At 38.8% G+C, this 18,062-nt stretch overlaps 1 protein-coding gene across 10 annotated transcripts in view; it reads left to right on the top strand.

Moving 5' to 3' along the window:
* TNS3 (tensin 3) overlaps nucleotides 1-18,062 on the top strand; it is a 229,485-nt gene that overhangs the window by 23,962 nt on the left and 187,461 nt on the right. For 8 of the 10 annotated variants that reach the window (XR_004357506.1, XM_032690219.1, XM_032690242.1 and 5 more), the window contains exon 2: nucleotides 12,596-12,640. The exons of 1 other annotated variant lie outside the window; for it this stretch is intronic. Coding sequence is in view for 5 of the 9 variants with exons in the window: in XM_032690219.1 (XP_032546110.1) it covers nucleotides 12,596-12,640 (45 nt within the window). In the remaining 4 variants the exon portion in view is untranslated. Of the gene's footprint in view, nucleotides 1-9,584; nucleotides 9,780-12,595; nucleotides 12,641-18,062 lie in introns of those variants that run through there. One more of the 10 variants, XM_032690210.1, reaches the window with a different exon arrangement.

Genomic DNA, 18,062 nt, shown 5'->3' with positions numbered 1-18,062 from the left:
GAAACAAGGCTGCGTTCTCGCTCCTACCCTATTCACCGTCTTCTTTAGCATGATGCTCCAAAGGGCCACAGCAGACCGCGATGATCAGGACGGCGTCTACATTCGATACCGTACTGATGGAAGTCTATTCAATCTAAGGCGACTGAAGGCCCACACCAAGACCTTAAACCATCTTGTCCGGGAGCTGCTGATGACGCCGCCCTTGTTGCCCACACAGAAGCAGCCCTGCAGCGTTTAACATCCTGCTTTGCAGATGCTGCTGAGCTCTTTGGGCTGGAAGTCAGCTTAAAGAAGACAGAGGTCCTCCATCAACCTGCACCTCAGGAAGTCTCCCATCATCCCCACATCACCATTGGCCAATCAGAGCTCAAATCAGTCCAACAGTTTAACTACCTTGGTAGCCTCATCTCCTCAGACGGTAAGATCGACGGAGAGATAGACAACAGGTTAGCTAAGGCATATAGTGCCTTTGGAAAACTCCACAAAAGAGTATGGCGTAATAAACACTTGAAGAAAAGCACCAAGATCAGTGTTTACAAAGCCATAGTGTTGTCTACTCTCCTATATGGTTCCGAATCATGGGTCATCTACCGCCACCACCTGCGTCTCCTAGAACGCTTCCATCAGCGCTGCCTCCGGACAATCCTTAACATCCGCTGGTCTGATTATGTGACCAATACATCTGTACTAGAGCAAGCAGCAGTCACAAGTATTGAGGCCATGTTGCTGAGAACACAGCTGCGATGGGCAGGGCACGTCTCAAGGATGAAGGACCACCGCCTTCCTAAGATCCTGCTCTATGGTGAACTTGCCACTGGCTGCCGCATGAGAGGAGCCCCGAAGAAAAGATACAAGGACTCCCTGAAACAACATCTCAGCCTTGGCCATATTGATCACCATAACTGGTCTTCTCTGGCCTCAAATCGGGAGGCCTGGAGACACGCCATCTATAACGCAGCTGTCTCCTTCGAGAACACACGCAGGATCACTCTCGAGGAAAAAAGGCAACGCAGAAAGAACCATGTCTTGCAGATTACACCATCTAAGGAGTCTTTCTGCTGCGCCTTTTGCAATCGGATATGTCTGTCACGTATTGGCCTCATAAGCCACCAGCGTACCTGTAGCAAAAGTGGATAGTGCCTTCCCAAATCTTCGTTCGCGAAGCCTACCCATGAGTGAATGAGGGTCTTTATGTATTAACTACACACCTGAGCTATTGCTGAAGAACTTTCTCTTGAAAAATCCCTCTTGACGAAGATTCTTCAGCTATGAAGGAAGATGTGTGTGATAGTAGTGGGGGGCGGGGAATGACATTGGTTCAGCCTTTTTTGTTTTTTTTATTTGTTTTGTGTTTGTTTGGTTGTGGGGATTTTTTGTTTGTTTTGGTTGGGCTGGCTTTTGGATTTTTTGTTGTGTTTTTTTTGGTGTTTCTCCCGGCCTTAGTACCTTTGTGGCTGGAAGGCAAGAAATAAGCCAGGTGACTGTATAGCTTCTCTTAAAGTCAGTTTGGTCCCTGCTTAATTTTTTCTTGCACAACAGGGATTTGATGTAAGTATTTGTGGTGTTTAGCAGCAAATTATTTTAGTGAGGGGTGGGAAAGCAAGCATCCAGGAAAAGTCAAAGCTGTTAAAGTTTTGGCAGGCCAATGTCCCCAAAGTGAGGACTGCCATTTGATGAACAGAAGTTACATTTCAGAAAAATAGCCTGCAATATGATATTATGCAACTGGGGATAGAGCAGTCTTCTACCTTGCTCCTTGCAGCACCCTTTAGCACTGACAGGAATGTACTTCATTGCATTAATTTTGGCTTTTAAAATTAATCATAGAATCATAGAATCATCAAATCAGACGGGTTGGAAAGGACCTCTTGAGATCATCAAGTCCAACCCTTGATCCACTACCACCACAGTTGCTAGACCATGGCACTAAGTGCCACGTCCAGCCTCATCTTAAAAACCTCCAGGGACAAAGAATCCACCACTTCCCTGGGCAGCCCATTCCAATGGCTGATTACCCTCTCTGTAAAGAATTTCTTTCTAATGTCTAACCTAAACCTCCCCTGGCGAAGCTTAAGGTCATGCCCTCTTGTCTTACTGCTGGTTGCCTGGGAGAAGAGACCAACCCCCACCTGGCTATAACCTCTCAGGTAGTTGTAGAGAGTGATGAGGTCTCCCCTGAGCCTTCTCTTCTCCAGGCTAAACAACCCCAGCACCCTCAGCCTCTCCTCACAGGACTTGTGTTCTAGTCCCTTCACCAGCCTTGTTTCCCTTCTCTGCACCTGCTCCAGCACCTCAACATCTTTCCTGAACTGAGGGGCCCAGAGCTGGACGCAGTACTCCAGGTGAGGCCTCACCAGTGTTGAGTACGGGGGCAGAATCACTTCCCTGGTCCTGCTGGCCACATCCTTTAGTGCAGTGCAGTGCTTGGGCTGGCAGAATAAACATAATAAGCTACTTCTGGTAAATGAAAGACTAAAGTTTTTCTTTATGGCAGTGTAAGGGAGTCTGCAGTGATAATGGTGATGCATGAAAGTACCCCCTCACCCTTTTTCCCCTCTTGATTCGGTAGTCTTCTGTATTGATGTATTTCATCATGTAGCTCTGCTTCTAAAGTTGCTATTTTTTTGCACAGCTTAAGAATATAACTGGACTTGCATACTCAGGACTTGTTAAGCTCCAGAAAAGGGTGTAGTGTTCTGTGCTTGATATATTAAGGCAGAATTTTCATAGCCTGCAAGATCTGTTGTGTTTCCAGTGATAGGAAATTAACATCACCCTGCTTCACAGGGACTAGGTGTTCACTTCTTTCTTTTTCTCCCCCCCCAATCCCACTGTGCTATTATCTAATTACCCTGTGGGTACAGACCTGTGTGATAACAGAATTGAGAGAATGCATTGCTTCAGGCATAAAGTGGCAGATTGATCTGCAGTAATCTAATGGACAGATGTGTTGATGCAGCCTGCTTTCAGTGTACCTCCACTGAAAGCCATCTGAGGAAATTAAGCAGCCTGAGACAGAGGAAGGGAAGATGCCGTTACCTCTTTGTAGTTCCTTAAGCTACATAGACACTGTCTTAGCTTTGGGGGTGGCAGAAAAAGGATGTTAATCCATTTAGGAATGTATTTGCTATTTTGGGGAATGAGAAAAAGAATGGTAATGTTTAGAGAGCACTCTATTAGGTTTTATGTATTCAGGGAAAACGTCTAGAGTTCAGTTCAATTTAAGCTTTCAGTCTTGCATTAATTTACTAAAAAAACCCAAAAGCTTCGGTGGTGATCTCTTTTAAGCCTTAACCACATAAATAAAATAAAAAAAGTGGACTAGAGGTCATCTTTTTTCCTCTCTGTTCAAAACTGTATGCTTGCAGAGTGAAAAACTGAGAGTGATTTAGACTTTTTCTTTCAATTAAAATGCTGTATTATTGTTTTTCTTGAAGGAGATAATTTTAGTTGGGGAAACTATGGAATCCTGTGATGAGTTTGATCTTTTTTTAATACAAGGAAGCATGTGCATTAGACCACATATAAAATTTTCTATGTACCATTCTGCCTTCTTATCCCTTGCATACCATTTCTCAGACTCTATTCTCACTTGTCAATATGTGTATTTACAACTGTCTTTTTAGTTGAAGTAAAATGGGTTGGCTTCCTTCTTCCATAGGTGTTCATGTACTTTTGCTTTTTCTGCAGCTAGTACTACTAAAATTCTTTTGAGAAGATAAGGTAAAAAGAAGCTACTAGTGTGTAATTTGACGAGGGCTATTTATATTTCTGTAATATTGTCTTGTTGGATACCAGGGCCTCTGCTGAAATATTTTCTCTATCAGTGTTTCTTTCTGCCAATAAAAAAAATAAAGCAAGTTGCACCTTCTGTCTTTCAGCATGAAAATATCTTAGACAAAACCTTCAGGTTTTTGCAAGGCTTCATGATTGCCAAAATAGGGCACTTCTGTGTCTTAAATCATCCTTATTAATCTCAATGTGTTTTGAGGCTTTTTTTTTTCTTTGCTGTCAGGTTTCTCTATTTCCATTTTAATGATTCAGCAGGTTGGTGCAGTTGAGAGTGACCCAGGGACACTTCCATTGGGCTTGCCATCTTTTTTCTGTAGGTGATGAGGAGGTTCCAGACAGCTGTGTGCTGTGTTCTGCATCTCCTTTCAGCCTGCTGGTCAGTGTCAGATTGCTGCTGTTGCTTCTTGCAAGGGCAGAAGTGGCTATATACTTAACTCTTTCTCCAGTCCTCTGCAGCTGTAGTGTCGGTAGCTAAGTCCTTTGAAACAGCTAGTTTAAATTTTCCTATTTCAGGGCAGCAGCTGGGTTGTGGTGGCCAGTGGATATGGCTTGTTGCGATCAGGTGGGTAAGTTGGTAGTTAGTAGGGTGGGTGGAATTGAGGGCAACCCATTGGGAAGGGGAAAAAATTGGTGTTTGAATTGTGGTAAATAATCCAGTATTCACAGAGGCAAGAAGAGGCAGATGCTGTAGCACTGTGTTTGGGGTGCTCATCTGCAATCTGGAAGCAAAGGAGAGAAGGAGCTTAAAGCTGAGCCTTCCACATCAGAGGAGAGTGTACTGGCTTAGAGGTCCTACGATTTTACCCCTTTATATGCTGTGCATGCAGACTCTCCCCTTACTGCTTCAGTGCTTTAGTATGAAGTGTAATTGTTATACCAGGAGAGACTGAGATGTGCTCTGGCCAGGTGTAGCACAAGCATTCCTGGCTGATACCAAGCGCAAGCTAATGAGTTACTCCTGTGAGAGTTTTTTTTCCAGAGGTGGGGTGGTTCATAACCCCTACCTTTAGCAGTGTTAGGTTCTGTACCACATGGTGGGCATCCTTGTTTTCTGCCTTTCATGGAGCTAGTGAAGAGGGAGATATAATCTGTGTTCCACAGCCTTGTATGACTTTTCCCCTAGTTGTAAATGTGTTAGTAATGGAAACACAGCTTGTGTGCATCCAAGCTTTTGTTTTGAAATGCAGCTTGTGTGCAAGAAAGGTTTTGTTTTGTCTAGCTTTGATGACCGATGGATGATAGTGACTTGTTACAGGATATTTTCCTAGCAGTCAGTGTCCTGGAAGTAGTAGCTGTGAGACCAAAGAATATCCTTGTGGGTATTGTGTATTTGTACTTCTGAGAACACCTGATTTCCTGAATATACGTTAGGTTTTGTTTATCCAGTGGATCTGAGCCTTTCTGTAGTGTTTGCAATTGAAATGTAATTTTTAACAAATTGTTGATGTTGTACATCTGCCAGGCTATGAGTAATTTGTCAGGTTTTTATTTATAATATGTACACAAAGAAACTTTAGGTGCCTGGATTTTGGTAACAAACCATTCTCTTTGGTTTTGGTGAAGGAGTTGTTACCTGATCTTAGGTCATAAACATGTAGTCTGTTGCAGTGGTCAATAAGAGAGAGCCTAGGTCTATGGTTAAATTAATTATGTTGATTTTAGCATGTAGTCAATTTAATTTGAGTTTGAAAAACCTCTGAAAACACTTATTTATGATCACAAAATATTTAATTAATTAAAGGCTTTTCTGAGGAGTGCTGTCTTTTTTTTTTGCAGTCATTCATTTACTCTTGCAGTTATCAGCCACACTTAGCCTTTAGGATAATTTTTGTTTTCAGCTGAGATGGATTTGATTTAGAAGATGAAAAATCAAGTACAATTTATGACCTATTACTGCAGGTTCTGGGAAACCTGGCATTTCTAGTGGCAGTTTCAGTAAGTTAGGGTGTTTAAGATCAAACTCTGGAGGAGGATGTATGTTTTTAGTAGTAGATTGGATTTTAAGTAATAAATGTTTAGATTAGTAGATTTCAGTTGAACCACTGAGATTATTAGCCCGTTTCTTAAAATTCCGCTCTCCTTTCCCCTATCTAGCCCAAATACTGGATTTTTTTGAGCCGTAAGGTTATAAGTGTCTAAAAAGCCCTGCTATTCTCTTAGCTGCTCTTACACTTTGATTGCAGCTTGTTGAAAGAAAAATTGTGTTTTTCAAATATCAGAAACATGTACATTTTAGAAGTGCATCCTCAATCCATAAGTGAAATATAGCAAGTAAATATGGGCAAGTCTTATACACCTTATTTATAGGTTGTGACTGTGAAAAGAAATAACTGACAATAATTCTGTAGTTGCTTTCAAAGGAGTTTTATGCATCTTTTGTGCTTTTTGTAACCTTGCAGGTTTCCCTTTCAGCAGATATTCAGCACTGGCCTTGCTGAAATTAATTCCAGTTCTGTGTTATTTGGAGAGCTTTTCACGTTCTACTGTATTTTATGGATGCCAATATTCTTTTACTTCTGTCTTATATACTGTGGTTACATGAAATATTTTGGTGCTGTCCTGCCACTCCTTTGCCTGCCTTCTGTCCAGAAGCATACTTAAATGTGTAAGCTTTTCAATTACTTAGGTGTTTCAAGATACTTAATGATGGGACAGGAAAAGAAATGAGTTTAATTCTGGCATGACACTTAATTTTCTTCTGTAGACTTCTTGCCTTCTGAAGCTTGAAAATTTTGCATTTTCAGTCTAATATTTTGCTTTTATTTCTGTTCTGCTTCGTGGAATGTGCTTAATTTGTGATATTTTCTCCCCCCTTCCCCACCTTGGTAAGCACTGGACTTTACTCCAAGGAGTTGCTTTGCTGAAGCACAATGGTTTTGTTATTAGAGTTGATGAAGTGCATCAAGTAATTTGTAGTTTTGTCTAGGAAATTAATCTCTAGAAGAGTTATTCCAGAAGGCAGCTAAAACTCTAGTCCACAGGAAGGGCAAGAGTAGCATGTCAAAATCTTTTGGCTTAAGCTGGGAGTATTCTTTTGTTAAATATCTGCTTTCTCTGCTGTGCAAAGTTACTTTGAAGAAAGCTAATTTTAAAAAATGCAGTTTTAACTTTTTATTTCTATGTAACTGAAACACTTTGACTGTCTCCTGTTTGTATACATGCTATTATTCACAGTTTTATTTTGAAATGCAGATGCTCATTGTGTTCTGAAAAGATAATAGCCCTTTTTTTGTACAGGTAGGCTCATAAATTTTGTCGACAAGCTGACCTTTCCTGAAAGCTAGAGACTACTTAATGAGGCACTCCAGCTTTCATTATGGCCTGCAGGAGATGGTTTAACGCTTCCTAAGAAAGAAGATCTGGAGGCTAATTGGGAAAGAGTGGCTGTGTTCAGCTGTGATATCTCAAATCAGGAAGTACAGAACAGTACCTCTGGGGGAAACCAGGACCAATACCTTGATTCATAGTCTAGTTTAAGATAATAGTATCAAAATGGTCTGTGATCATGTGGTGCAAGATCACATGTGGCTTGAAGGAACTGATGAATAATCGGAAGCATCTTTGAGAATTGTTTTCTAATGGCTGGTGCTCATTTGTGAAGAGGAAGGCCTCTAATGAATTAACACATTATATCAACACCCAGTTGCACTGGTTAGTGCCTTATCTGTGTGCCTTTCAGTGAAACTGCTTTCCCTGCAGGTATGAGATTTTGTGAAAAAATAGTTATTTTGCTTAATACAGAAAACATGGTTAGGCTGAGCTGGAACAAAATGTGAATAAAGGCTTTCCTTCCTTTTAATACATTTTTTGATTGAGTTTTATTTTGTTTTTAAAGAATGTGGTGACTAATGTGTGGAGCACAGGACTGAAATTCAAGCAAAGCAGACTTTACTGTCACATGTGCTCACTGTATCTGACTCATACTGATATAATCATCAGTAATATAGCTTGATACTGATATGCAGGGAGAGAGAATGATATGCAGGGAAGGAGTTTGACACTTAGCCTTCTTGAATGCATTTTCTGTCTTTTGGGATACAATAATTGTTCCTACCTCTTGCAAAGCAACTTCAGTTTCTCAGGTGTCATTTGCACGGTGATGTCTGATGTTGCTTAACTAGGTGGAATTGTGCATCTGGTGCTTAGAGCAGGGCTATGGGTGTTACTGCTGTGGGAGAAAGATGCTTCTCTTACAGTGTGTGTAGAGGGAGCATTGGCTGTATTAACGTTTTTGGGTAGTTCAGTTCACTTGCTTTGGCTTACCCGTGTGGATGCTATTGTAGTTAGTTGTAGTGTTCCAAAGACCCATAGAGCTGAGAAGGAAAAACATTTCAGAACAGTTGGAATGTTCAAGCAGGCATGATTTTTCACTTCATTATACTTGAAGTGGTATGAGAGATGAAGCATGTATACAGAGCAAATCAAGGTTTTCCCGTGAGTCATGAACTATGTTTTGATAGTTCTCAAAAGTGGTGAGCTTGCTCCATTTATTTCTTAATGACACCAAATTGGGCACCAGTTCTATCTGTTTACTATGGCCATGAAATCTGCTGTATGTGGTAATAGATTTGGGAATTTTAGTTCAAGTAATGGACTTGCTGTATTCAGAACTGAAGTTCTCCTGCACTTTCTGAAACAGTGTTGTGCTCAGATGAAGATTGAGTACAACTTCAGTGTGATATAGCTGATATAATGAAGTATTTCAGGTGTAGCTGGATCAATTAGTTAATGAAGAAATGCGGTGATTTTCTGAATTGCACACTCTTCAGTATAGTGAAGCTGATGGATGTAACATGGGTGATAGCAGGATAGGTTTGCTTGTAAACTCACAGGAGCCATTGCTTCCTTAATCCAGCCTGTGTCCTGATGTGGTGAGAATTTGATTTGGTATTATTATAGCTCTAACCAACCACAGCAGCTAATATCCTGTTTTAACACTTTTTGTGAAAAATGGGAATTTTGATGCTTCTGTAGGAATGAAACTGGGTTATTCATGTTAACAACTAGACTTTTTTTGGAAGAGGTAGCTTTTTTGTCCGTAGTTTAGCAGAACAAGAATCTTTTTTCAGACCTTCTCTAAATCATGATAGTTTTCAGCTTGTCTAAGAGAAAAATGTAGCAGCTCAAATGTGAATAAAATTGTGGAAATACTAGAAGAACTACCTCTCTTAATCTATATATTTGCCTTTCCCAATATATTTAGCTTCTTACTTTTTCACTTTTTCTTTTTTATAAAGCAAATTTGCTTCAAAGAATCTGTGTTACGGATGATAGATATTGCTTTTGCTATTTTATCATTGGGAAAGGACAGACATATGAAAAATGACTCTTTTGTGATGCAGGTGCCATTTCCAACCTGAACCTACATTGAATTGTTTTGGTGAAGGATAATGTTGTGTTTGATAGACAACAGGGGAAAAAACTGTCAGCTATCTGCTTGTACATGTCTGGAGATAGAGAGAGAAGAGGTAGGAACATAGTCCTTCGAAGAGAAAGGAAGGATGCGTGTATTCTGGGGAGTATCATATTAGTTTAAAAGAGTTTGACTTTTTGCTCTGAGAGGGACTGGGGGAACATAGTGTGAATGGGGGAAGATGGTGAACATTCCTGGAGGGAATTAATTTTAAGGTGACTTAAACAGACGCTTTGATCCTTTCCATCTGCAGGTTGGCTTGTTTTAGCTTGTTAATGTATGGGTAGCAAATTCCCTCCTTCCTTTTATGTTTGCAGAATTGCTCATAGCCCACACATGACTCTGTAACTGGAGAGAGATTGTTCATTCTTGCCTGCAGGAAGACATTTCTCTGTCTGCTGAGATGGAGTTCCAGACTAGATAGAGAGAATGCAAGAAAAAGCAGATGGGAAGGAAGAAAAAAAGAGATGGGGAAGCAAGGCTACGCAACTCCTAATCTATGATATTTGAAGAAATTGGCACTAATCCATCTGAGTTTGCATTCAGAACAACATCATGTATTCTGCAGGATGAGGGAAGTAAAACTGCTCAGTATCACTCAAAGCCTCCCATGCATCTCAGTGTATAATGTTGTGGTTGTCTGTAGGATGTGGGTACTATGTAGAAATGTCAGTGAGTTTAGGAAAATTTTCTTTATTGTCAATCCACAATAGTTCACTCTTATGAACATAATTAGTTCTTGTTTATTTCAACTTCAGACATCTTAAATATGAATAGAAATGATTACATATATTTAGGTATATGATTATATATATTTAAGTAACCTGAAAGTAAGCAGGCGTTTGGTGATATCAATTATCTGTTTCTCAACCAGACTTCTTAAAGATTATTGAAATTGTTTTCTGTTGAACTTGTATTGCCCTGCCTCCTCTCAAGTTGCTCTTTTAAGTCAAGATTTTCCAAAAGTATCAGGATTTTCTTCACACTGTATTTTCTCAGAATTCTGTCTGAGTGCTTATCCTGCAGGTAAGATAGCACTCATCAGGTTAGAGATATAATTAATCTCCTGCCTCTTTTCCCACCCTGGACTAGGGTGGGAAACCTTTGGAAAGGTTTGTGTGTGCATATATGTCATTTGAAACTTTTAATCTCTGTGAGGGTATATCATGCCACAAATGAAGATTTTATTTCTTGATTAAGATAGAAACTAGAAGCACATAAAAGTCAGTGCTGGCATAAGCTTCTAGTCTTTAGTTAGTGGAATTTTTTCCTGTGTTGCAGATCTCTCTTTGGTTATTTTAAAATCTCACAGAATTTTGTTCAGAAGTATGTTTTACAAAGGCCATGTTTTAGGATGAATAATTGCAGTCTGTCCTCAGTTTGATTAGATGAGTTGCCTTGATGCTTTTGTAGTTGCTGGCTCATTCTGACTGCTTTGGGGTCCTAAGGAAACAATATAAAGACTCACCCACATCACAGAGACCTTTTTAAAAGAAACTGGGGGCAATTGAATCCTCCTGAACTCATGGAGACTTCTTGTCAGCTGCTGGTGGCTGGGCCTCTGCTAGTAGGAGATTGTGTATTCGAGGTTAAATTTGAGTAAACCAAGAAAAACATGGGGTGTTTTTTTATGTTTGAGAAATCTTGGGTGATATGGAAGTATTAAAAAAAAAAAATTAAAAAATTGGCAAATCCTGCCATTTTGCAGGTGCCAGAAGTGGTTTCTAGTAATAGAATTGCTTTCTTAACAAATGTCTCTTGAAGAAAAAAAGCTGATGACTAAAGAAAGTTGGGTGAGTTAAAGAAAATTAACTGTGCAATACCTGCAAAAACTATTTTTTTTTTGAGAATTGCGTAAGATATAGGGACTTATTATATGAGGACCTTTGGAGGTCCTTGGAGGATGATGGTATGTTGCTGTCTGTGTGGAAGTATTTACCTCTAGATTTAAATCAGTCAACGGTAAAGAGAAACTCTTAGCATAGGTCACGATTTAAGTAATCACTTCAGTAGATTATGAGCTGTACAAGCTCATGTTGGCTGTAATGCTTGGAAATGATGACATGAGTTGGACACCTGTAAGTGTAAAACTTCCAGGTAGTCAGATTGTTTTAGAAATTTTCACTTAGATGACCTTGCTTTCCTGAGACTGAGCTTACTGGAGCACCAAGTTGCATGAATGAAATCTTAATCTCAGTTCGGGGAGCCTGATGTTTATAGAATACCTCACATAAACCAAGAAGTCTATAAGGAGTTTTCTCCTCTTCACAGAGCACACTCATATGACTACATTCAATCTCAGAGAGAGACTTAAACACAGCCATCCTCCAAGAGGCAGAGTAATAGAAAGATAATAAATATTCTGCAAAGTGTCATTATGACAAGACATTTCATTTAGTCTGAAGGCGTCTGTCTGTACTCGCAGTACATGCAAGCAGTAAGAACAAAAAAAGGGCATCTGTATGTTGTGGTGTAGGTATTATACAATTAATAGCTTGTGTATATGTGCATGTTTTGCATGGAAAAGATTAATTTGTCATAGTTGAGTTTATAGAGTACAGTAGTTCAGGTTACTGAATTGCAGAGTTTGGTTTGGCTTAACTTTAAAGGATTTTATCACTTATTCTAAGAAAAAAATACTTAACTCCACTCTTTATTTGGTTGCAAAATGGTATTTCTTTGTTTAAAAATATATGCACTGGTATTGATGTCTTACTGCCTGTTCTATCAGTGGTAAATTTTGATTTCCACAGTTCAAGTTGCTATGATGTATAAGCATAATATGCTAGTGGTTGTATGGGGGACTTTGCAGGGACAGGTTAGAGTCTTGGGGGCACATGGTGAACCATGGCCTGTTAAGTTGCTCAAAGTGGTAGAAGAATAACTGGAAAGCAAAAAGGTGGAAAATTAATTGCAACTAGGGGAATGTGACAGCTGCAGTCAGTATAGTAATAGGCTGTGAATTCAACTTAACCTGAACTGAAAACTGGTTTGAACAGTTGTCTGGCATTTTGCTTTCCTTTATGCTTCCCCCCCCCCCCCCCTCCATGCCACAGGCCTCCCCTCTGCCCCCCATAAGGAACTTCAGTCCTATCAGGATCTGATACAGGTCTGAAATGAATTGTTGCCATAATCCTCTGGTAATAATATCAGTAAGCTTTTTCAGATGCTTTGGTAAACATTTTTATTGCTCACTTAACTATTTTTTTGATGTACAGAGGAGAAATGGATATACTTAGAGCTTACCCATGTGGTTGTATAGGGGTTAAGTGCTATTTAAAAAATTGTTTTAATGGGGGGGAAAAGGTTTTCTAATTGTAGTGAAGTATTTTTGGAATTTACCCTGTCAGTAATATTTCACTAATTAAAGCAACCCTTTGTTTAAAACAGGCTGACAACAGGTCGTCTGGAGAGTTGGCTGGTGGACAAACTGAGGTATGTTCATTCCTCAGCAATTCAACCTACTTTATATGCTGATGTTTCTGAAGTAATGTTTTGAACTTGGAAGAAGGTAATCACATCTCTGCATTCCTTGTGGTTTCTCTACTGCTGAGGGTTTCAGCTTATGAAAAATTTTACTGCCTTAAAGCCTTGTGTGTAGTGAAAATTAACAAATAAAACAAGTATACAATCACTAGGCTCTCTTTGACTGGAGGTAGTAGGTTTGTTTGGCAACATTAAGGGATTATAAATCTTTGCTGAAAGAACATTAGCAAGAGAGTTCTTTTCTCTCTTTTTCCCTTTCTCTTATGTACACTCTTGCTTGGGAGAACAGTGTATATTCTGACTACGGTCAATAAGGTTTTATGTGTTTGTAGAAAAGTGGGTTCTTGTCTGGAAGTTGTACATTTGCTGTAAAGGAAGGGGCAAGGGCTACATTGACATACAGTGACAATTGAAAAATTTTACAGATTTTTCTGCCCTAAACTGCATACAAAGAAAGTCACATAATACCAAAAATTCAACATACAAATCTTGAGTAGCTAACTATACACTTGCAGATGGTGTTTTCCCAGTGCTCCAGTATTGCTGCTTACTCTTAGTTGCTTGGTTTTGTCAAATGGCTTGCCATTGTTAAGAAGCCTACTTTGCCAGATTGAAGATCCTGAAAGAGTAAAACTTCTGACCATCCCGGCATTTTGAGTGAAATCTGTTGAGTGATAAATACCTACTTTTGACTAGACTGAGACTTGGTAGCTTTCTTTTGAAAGATTACCTCTTTATTAATAAATTACCTCTTCATTAATAGATGTTCACAGACACACCTCAAGTCTTCAAAAAACAGTGTTTGTGCTTTCTCTTCCCAGCATTTATAAAAATACCAGTCTGCCGATCGGCTTTGTCAGCAGACCTGCAAACAAACATGTCCAAGCAGCGAAGATAGGTCAAAAGTTTTATTTGATTTAAACAGCAAAATTGATACATTGCATGATGTACTCTGTAATAATGAAGATGATGCTGGAACAATTGGATGTCAGAACTAGCTAAGACTTTGGAATAAGGATTCTCTAGTCTCACATGGTTTTTGTTTTACATTTCCATTAAATTATTTCAGCTTTTAGCAAGTGTATCATGGGACTGTTGCTTTTGTAAATTGCTGTGATCTAGAAATGACTTTATTTGAAGAGTCTGTTCTTGGAATGGTTTCTTTTTTTTTTGGTAGGGTAGAAGGAATAGTAACTGCTGTGATAATGAATGAAATCCTCTAAAAGTGCAAGAAAAGAAGTCTTAAGCTATGATAAAGTAAAAATCATGAAGAATTTGAAGGAAACTGTTGTTCTGAGAGAAGGGTGAAAAAACTACTTTTCCATTGTGACGATATGAAAGTACCCTTGGTGCAACAGATGTGAATGGAAACTGGAGAATCCTGATGAAGTGATACTGATGAGATTGGAGATAAGAAGAGTAAGGGTTTGTGGAGCTTCGTGGTTGTTAGAAGGAAGAATTAAAATTTAGTATTTCACGTGGATTCATTGGTCCTTTAGAAAGGATCATGAAAATTGAGTTAAGCATATGTTTTAGTGAGCTTTTCTTTACTTGCTGCGATAAGAGGTTCTGATTTTAATGCCAGGGAAATAACTAGGATAGTTATTTGGAAATTTAAAGTGCATAGTTTTTTGAGCCAAAAGGAAGGAGCAAGTCAGTTGAGTTAAGTAACAGTTGTGTTTAATGTAATAGTTTTTCTTTAATTATTTGTCCTTGGGTAAGTGACCAAGTTAATCAGCTACAGGGCAGGCACTGTATAATAACTTTGTAAATGTCTGTTGTGTTTGATTTCCATTTCCACAAGAGCTTTAGGTCTTGTGGCTGAATGTGATCCTTGTGCTTATGCCAGTTTACATTATCCTGGTTCATTTGCATGGCAGAGGAGAGAAATTAAAGTTCCAAGCCTCAGGCCAGTACAAACAGAAACAAATCTTTTCCTGGCTGGGTGGGAGCACACAGTGCTCCCAGTTGTTTGCAGCCTGCACTAGTCAGTGACCCAAATTTATGTAATTTTTCAAGATGGCTATTTTCTTGTATTTCTGCTAGAAGTTAATATTTCAATGGAATAGCTAATCGAAAAGGTGGAGACCACTCGGACAGGCAGGCCAAGGGTGTCATCACTCCAGTCTGTGATGAAAGTGACTGTGAATATGGTTACAATAATAAGGCTAAGGTTAACTTAATTCAAATTTTTTTAGGTATAAAAATCTGAGGTTCTGCAGAAATAGTAATAATTTTGGTGATTAGCTTGCTATTGATGCATTCTTTTACCATAACATGGTATGCTTTGCTGCTAAATTGTTCTTACTCTGAGTTGGAGGCTAAACATCAGAATGTATATGTGTACTGAACATCATATAATTTAATAAATTTACTCTCTCAAAGGTAAAGGTTGAATCTGACGTGGCAAGTGCTTTCTCTTTCTGTATGTCTCTTTCTCTTGTGCTTGGCATGTCTGCTGGAGCCTGAACAACCTACTTTTCATAGTACTGATTTAGGTACCAGAATGTGAAGAATGGTTAGAGCTGGAAGCAGCGTGAGAATCAGGAGAGGAGCCTTATTTTGCTCTTTGCCACAGTGACAAGTGTGTCTGCTGCCATCAGGCTAACCTTTATTCCTTCTCAGTATTTTTTAAAATAGTTGTACATCACAGAAGTGTTGTTTTAATATGAATAACAGTTTTAACCAGGAAGTTTTAACACCATTGCTTGCTGGGTTTTGTTTGTTTGGGATTTTTTTGTGTGTGTGGTTCATGTTCTTCAGTAGAAATACAAACCTACCTAGTACTAGCCTTTACTCTCTCTCTTTCCTCTGATTTACCTGTTAGGGCTTAGGTGAGTGTGGCTCTGTATTAATATTATCTGTGGTTAGTAGCAATAAGGGAATATGATTGAGACTTTCTGGTTCAATATACTGTTATAACGTGAAACACTTTGAGAGATGTGTTCAAAATGGTCAGTACCACTAATCTTTTAATCTCAAAGGAGAATAAATAGAAGGTATGCAAAATCTACGGTTGCAAGTAGAGTGTTTTTCATCAGCTTGTGTTTTCAAAGACTCATCTGACAAGACCACACAGGAACACCAGGAAAAAATACAAAATAAATGGCTAACCACAAGTTGTCTGCTCTCTGATGAAAGTAGTGCAATTACATCCTGGAGCAGGAATGTTGAGTAAACATTTCTGATTTTTGGAGTGGCACTTATATTATCCTGTAAAAAATTTTGTAGCAGTCTGTGTAATATTAGTTTGGTTCTGTTTCCTGAAAATGGTTGATTATTACTTGATGGAAAAAATTGTCTAAGCTTCAGTAAAATGGCATCAAAAAGTAAAACCAGATATTATGAAAGAAACTAAGTTCTACCTAAAAGTGGACAATAAAGATTTTTATGTTCCCCATGAGGTTCTCTTCTTAAATTACTTACATTACTGAATACAAAATTTTGTAAGCTAAAAATTTTGAATCCTCAGGTTTTATGAAATGCAAAAAAATGTGCCTTTTTTAAGTTATATAAAATATGTTGGTTTAGATTACTGTTTGGAACAGTCTTAACTACATAAAGTAAGATAAATTTGTAAAAAGAGGAAATAGATACAGACATAATTCCATGCATAAACACAGAATGTTGTTTTCTATATGAGTTACTATTTTTAGTGCAGATGGTAATCTGTATGGGATTGCTTGTTTAACTAGAGCTGTTTCCATACTGAAACACAAGTGCTTGGAATACCTTTGCTTCTGGCCTAGAGGAATAAATTGAACTACCTACTTTGGCGTGGAGAGAATAGGTGTTGAATGAAGATGTTCTGGCTACAGATGCTGGTCTGCACTCTGTTCCTTGCTTAGTGTTTCTAAGGACAATGTTCAGGTAGACTTTGTGCAGTCTTTAATACTGTCTTTGTTAGTAGGTCCTATGAAGCACACAGATAGCTTTCGTTAAAATAAAGTAGTTAAGTAAGGATATGTGTGGGGAGAGGAGAAAATTGAACTGAGGTTGCCATTTTTCATCCTTCTGAATACCTTTAATGGGGTTTTCATGCTTACTTGGAAAGCTTGTTATTTCCTATTTTTGAAGATGTAATCTGACTGATGACTTCCCTGATAAATGCACTTTCAGCATTCATGCTTCCTTAGTATAGCAGCTGCTAAATGCACATATGTACATATATATATATATTATATATATATATATATAAACGAACTGTGCAACTGTGAGCTTCCTTACTGCTGTGTATTTCTAGCCTGGATGCTGACTTTCTCTGGAAGATAGTGGGGGGAAGAAGATATATCTGAAAGATCTATTTGAAAGGTAGCACTTCTGTGCTGTGCACAGTATCTGCATGAACCTAAAGTGCTAAATTGAGTATGTATTAGTGTAGCACATCTGCCTCAAGCAGGATTGTAAGGGTAAGGGAGAAAACTCAAGCTGTGAGCCTGTATGAAATGGGTAACATTATTCACTGCCTTAGTAAAATTTCCTCTGTTTCTTAGTGACTGACATAGTGACACGCATCTTCATCCCTCTCAGCTATTTTTTTCTGACCAGTGTTCTGGCACACAGCTGCTGCTGTCTGTCCTTTTTCTAGTGCTTGTCTGACCTGTTATGCTTCTACTTCCATTTCTCCTCTTTCTTTATAGATTTTGGTAAATTTCCTGGTTGTTTCCTTGGTAGATTTTCTTTTTTTTTTTTTTTTTTTTTTTTTTTTTTTTTTTTTTTTTTTTTCTATTTTAATTATTATTTTGTTTGTTTTTGATATCTGGTTCTTACCGCATGATATGGTTTGAAGCTGGCTCCCTGCCAAGTCTCCAAACCTTACCACCAGAAGTCCCCTCTCCCACTCCCCCAAACCTCAGGGAGAAGAGGGAGAAAAAACAATCAACTAAGAAAACCTGAAACGAGAGAGACAGCTAAAGTGATATATATAAATATATTTACACTTATGTTACAATTGAAATATATACAATTTAAAATATATAGAATTACACAGGGGAAGGGGGAAGGGAAAGGGAACAAAACCAAAATAAAATATATGTGTATATATACATATATATATATATCTCCCAGTCAGTAACCCGAGATCTAGTAACTAAAGAGTTAGCAAAGAAAATATGCCACCACTCTCCTTGGGACAACCGAGAGTCGCTCCAGGACGATCGCCGGCAACCTCTGCCTCCCAAGGTCGACAAGGCCCTACCAGACCTCGCTCCCCAACATGGCAGACTCAACAGCAGGGAACCTACACCTCCAAGCCGCCGGAAGGAGAGAGGGCGAAGGTCTCTCCTCCTTTCTTCTTATAATCTGGTTTACATAAAAATCGTAGGGAATACTGGGTAGATCTGGACCCTTCCTTGGTTACAAACTGGTCACC

Source organism: Chiroxiphia lanceolata, chromosome 1, assembly GCF_009829145.1.
Source record: "Chiroxiphia lanceolata isolate bChiLan1 chromosome 1, bChiLan1.pri, whole genome shotgun sequence".
In the NCBI taxonomy this organism is placed as follows: domain Eukaryota; kingdom Metazoa; phylum Chordata; class Aves; order Passeriformes; family Pipridae; genus Chiroxiphia; species Chiroxiphia lanceolata.
The sequence above is the reverse complement of the archived record's forward strand: the minus strand, read 5'-3'. Positions and strand labels throughout refer to the sequence as shown.